This window comes from Apium graveolens, chromosome 2 (assembly GCF_009905375.1).
Source record: "Apium graveolens cultivar Ventura chromosome 2, ASM990537v1, whole genome shotgun sequence".
Classification (NCBI taxonomy): Eukaryota; Viridiplantae; Streptophyta; class Magnoliopsida; order Apiales; family Apiaceae; genus Apium; species Apium graveolens.
The window spans coordinates 212,021,819-212,025,416 of NC_133648.1; the positions used below are offsets into that span (position 1 = coordinate 212,021,819).

Genomic DNA, 3,598 nt, shown 5'->3' on the forward strand with positions numbered 1-3,598 from the left:
TAATTAATTTACAAATACTTGTCCATGAAAATTAAACGACATTCAACCCCCTTAACCTGGTCACATTCAACTGTTTCCCCAAAATGAGAAGAAAATCCGAATCCAGGTTTAAACTTAACTATGGGTTTTTGACTATTGTAAATTTTTAAGCCCAGTACGTAATAGGGCCCTAAATAAAGGCCCAATAAAACAAAACCCTAATCCTTATAACCAAACCTCTCTCTCGCACTCTCTGTTCTGCTCCTTTCTTTCATTTTTTAACATCTCGCCGCAACATCTCTCTGCTAATTAGACAGACTTGATAGTTTTGAGAGTGATGGCAGTGTGTTGGAGTTTAACGTTGTGGTGGGGCAGGATGATATTGGCGAGTTTAAATGACTGGGTTTTATCATGTTTGAGTGTTGCTAATCATATTGCTGTCTCCATCCGTTCCGGCGATATTGGTCCTTTTAATGTCGGTTGATTCTGGGTTTTTTTTACTCATCTCCCCTTGTTTCTTTTCTTTGTTTCGTTTACATTCTTCACTATAAAATTACTAGCTTTATTGATTTCTGATCTGGTTGTTTATAGTTTTCGTTGATGTAGTAGCTTTATTGGTAATTTTACCTCTTCACTTAATCTTGTATGTATAAATATGTATTCTGTATTTGTATTCAAGAACATTGTTTGCTTATCTAATTATTTGGTTTCGTTAACTGTGCCACTTTGAGGTTAGGTATGATTATCTTACTAATTTTAATAGGGGTTTTATTGAACAATTATTGAAATAAACAAGTTTTTGAAATATTGTATTCATAATATTTGTTTGTGGCATCATTTCTAACATCACTTCTAAAGGATTTGATATTATTTGCTTTAACTGAGTCTCGAATCTAAGATAGTTGGATATTTTGCTTTTGTTATTATTAGTGTAGCAAAGCCTGTGATAATGTTCGAATGTTTGTTAGGACATGTATGGTATGTTTGATTGACATCACCAAAATTATCCTGCATTCATTTGTGAATTCCCGAAAACTTTATTAGGAAATTTATTCTTTGAGAGAGAGGAGTAAGTGAAGAGCTTTCGTTAAAGCTGATAGAATGAAAATTTTAGTGAAGATCATTGTAGAACTGGACCATTAGAGAGAATTATCTGTTTAGGTGCCATCAGCTAAACTTTTGATAATGTTAGGTAACTATTAAAGTTTTTTGTTTCATGTTTGTATTGTTTAGTCTTGTGACACTACTATTTGATGGTAAATTTGGTTTTTCTTTGTCATTCTAGCTCGGGTTTTAATTGATATATGTTAATACCTGGATGTGTTGGATTGTTCGTTTCCAGTGTTATGTCAGTCGACTAGCAGTATCATCATTGTGAAAGATTGAGTGCACATAAAAATTAGATTTAATTATAAGTTGTGATACTTCAGTTCTTATATTTGAACACATTTTTTTCTCTTTATGGTGGTGATCATAATTGCGTATTTAAATAGCAGTTAGCACAAGTAGTTGGACTAATAATACTTGATAATGATCATAATTACGTGTTTAAATAACAGTTAGACTAGCAACTGCTCCTGATATACAACAGGAAAAACTTGAAGTAACATACCTCAATAAAAATATGTTCATTAAATTCAGCAGAATGAAGTTCTGCGAATTCCTATAAACAGAACATGTTTCTAATTGTTTGCTCTGCATTTAGCTGATAATGGGAAATACAGCACTGTTGGTATTAATATCTGTTGTAGTGGGTTAATATTAATTCTTAAGTCTTTGATTAATATCCAAAAACTCTCAGTTTATGTTTTTTTGTTCTTTCATTTCATGTTTACTTTGAGGAACAGTGACTACTATCTATATTTAACATGGATTATAAGAAAAGACTAATGGTAATTGTAAATAAAAATTACCTTGTTAATGTTAATTAAATATATGATTTATAAATGTATTATGTATGTTATTTTTTCTTTGGAAATACTGCAAATTAAGATAGAAATATGGCTGGTTATATGTTTTTTGAATTGGTAGATAAAAGCTCACGTATTTAAATATCCTTGTATTTCAGGTGGTTTTTCGTGTTAAAGGACCTATATATCTAGTTTGCATAAGTTGTACAGAAGAGCCTCATGAATCCCTCAGTGAACAACTGGAACTTCTTTATGGCCAGATACTCCCTCCTTCCCGCCCAATTCTTTAAATTTTCTATTTAGGTTGTCCCTTTGGATTCTTTACATTTCTAAAAGGATGTATTCAGCAGTGACAGTAGAATTAATTCAGGATGTATACATATTCTTCGTCAACATGTTACCAGTAGCAATGAATATTTACTATCAAAATTCTGGAAAAAGTCCATCGGACTGTGATTTCGTGCAAACTGCAGTTCTCTCTTCCAGTAATCCAAGTAAGTTTCTTCTAATATTATTCAGTTGGAAAAAGAGAAAAGATTATAAATTTATAACTATATTTCTGAGGTTTGATGGGATCAACTTTACTTGTTTGTAGGTTATACTGGTTGTAATTACCCAGGTGGAACTGAGGCTAAAATGATCATGAACATAACTGGTAATCATGATACTTTTTGTGAATTAAGTTAAGAATCAAATATTACTCCTTGGTAAGCTAGATTTGAAATTCAAAATTCAATTATGTAGTATTAGTTAAGTCTTTCATTTTTCTATAAAATTACTCTACATTGAGTTGCATAATAATAATCAATTTTTAATCAGAATTCTAAACTTTTGTTGTGTGTATATTTGCACTATTTATTTGTTCATTGTTCCAAAATCACACCATACCAATCTTTAAGCATTCTGCATTAGGTGTGTCTCTAGCGTGTAAGGCATAAATCTTGAAAAAAGATGATATATGCCGCAATAAATTACATGATACGTTTCTTCATGGTTGCTTCCTTTTTTGTTCTGGCAAATACGCTTTCCTTTTTTATAATGCAACCTGATTCCATTTCTTTGTTTTTTTAGATGGCCTGCAAAATAAGAAAGTTCTGTCCTCGGTGTCAACTTCTTTGGTACTAGCTGCTACTATAGGCGTTGCAAAAGCAAAAGTTTAGTATGTGCTTGGAAAAGCAAACTTTTTAATTGGAGATGATACAGTGATATTATTGAAACCTTTATCTTACTTCTGATTTGCAGGATTCACCAATTCATGTACCAGCAGAACAATTTCTTACATTAAGGGCATTTGATGCCCCACCAATTGTAATAGCTCTAGCTGCAATTGTAATAGTATCTTTTTGGCACATCGAAGAACTTGTAATGAATTTAGTAGTTAGTATGATGTTGGGGTTGTTCGATGTATTTTGTGGATGGAACTTGTAATGGGTTTATTGGATGATGTTTTGGATGGCTAGGAGAAATTGTTGAATGGTTATTAGGATTATTTTCATGGGCTTCTGTAATTATGAAATATTATCTTGCAAAATTTTTAATTAAAGCGTTGCATTTGAAATTTGAGTGTTGCATTATAAAGTAATAGTAATGTTTTTACCCGATATTGTGGTGTTGCATTAGCTATATAAGCGTTGCTTTTAATTAAGTTCTACTATTGATAAAAAGCGTTGCATTACATAGCAGTGACGTGGCATGTGGATCGCTGCTAA

General features: G+C 31.8%; 1 protein-coding gene across 2 annotated transcripts; it reads left to right on the forward strand.

Annotated features, from left to right (window-relative positions):
• Positions 1-245: 245 nt before the first annotated feature.
• On the forward strand, positions 246-3,384 carry LOC141708099 (PLASMODESMATA CALLOSE-BINDING PROTEIN 1-like). Of its 2 annotated transcripts, none has more exons than XM_074511580.1 (4): positions 246-2,383; positions 2,485-2,544; positions 2,961-3,048; positions 3,132-3,384. In XM_074511580.1, coding segments are annotated over exons 1-4 (306 nt in total). In that variant the 5' UTR covers positions 246-2,226; the 3' UTR covers positions 3,133-3,384. The 2 variants fall into 2 exon arrangements, with proteins under 2 accessions (XP_074367681.1, XP_074367680.1); XM_074511579.1 differs by having other exon boundaries at positions 246-454; positions 2,048-2,383; positions 2,961-3,384.
• The last annotated feature ends 214 nt before the right edge of the window (positions 3,385-3,598 follow it).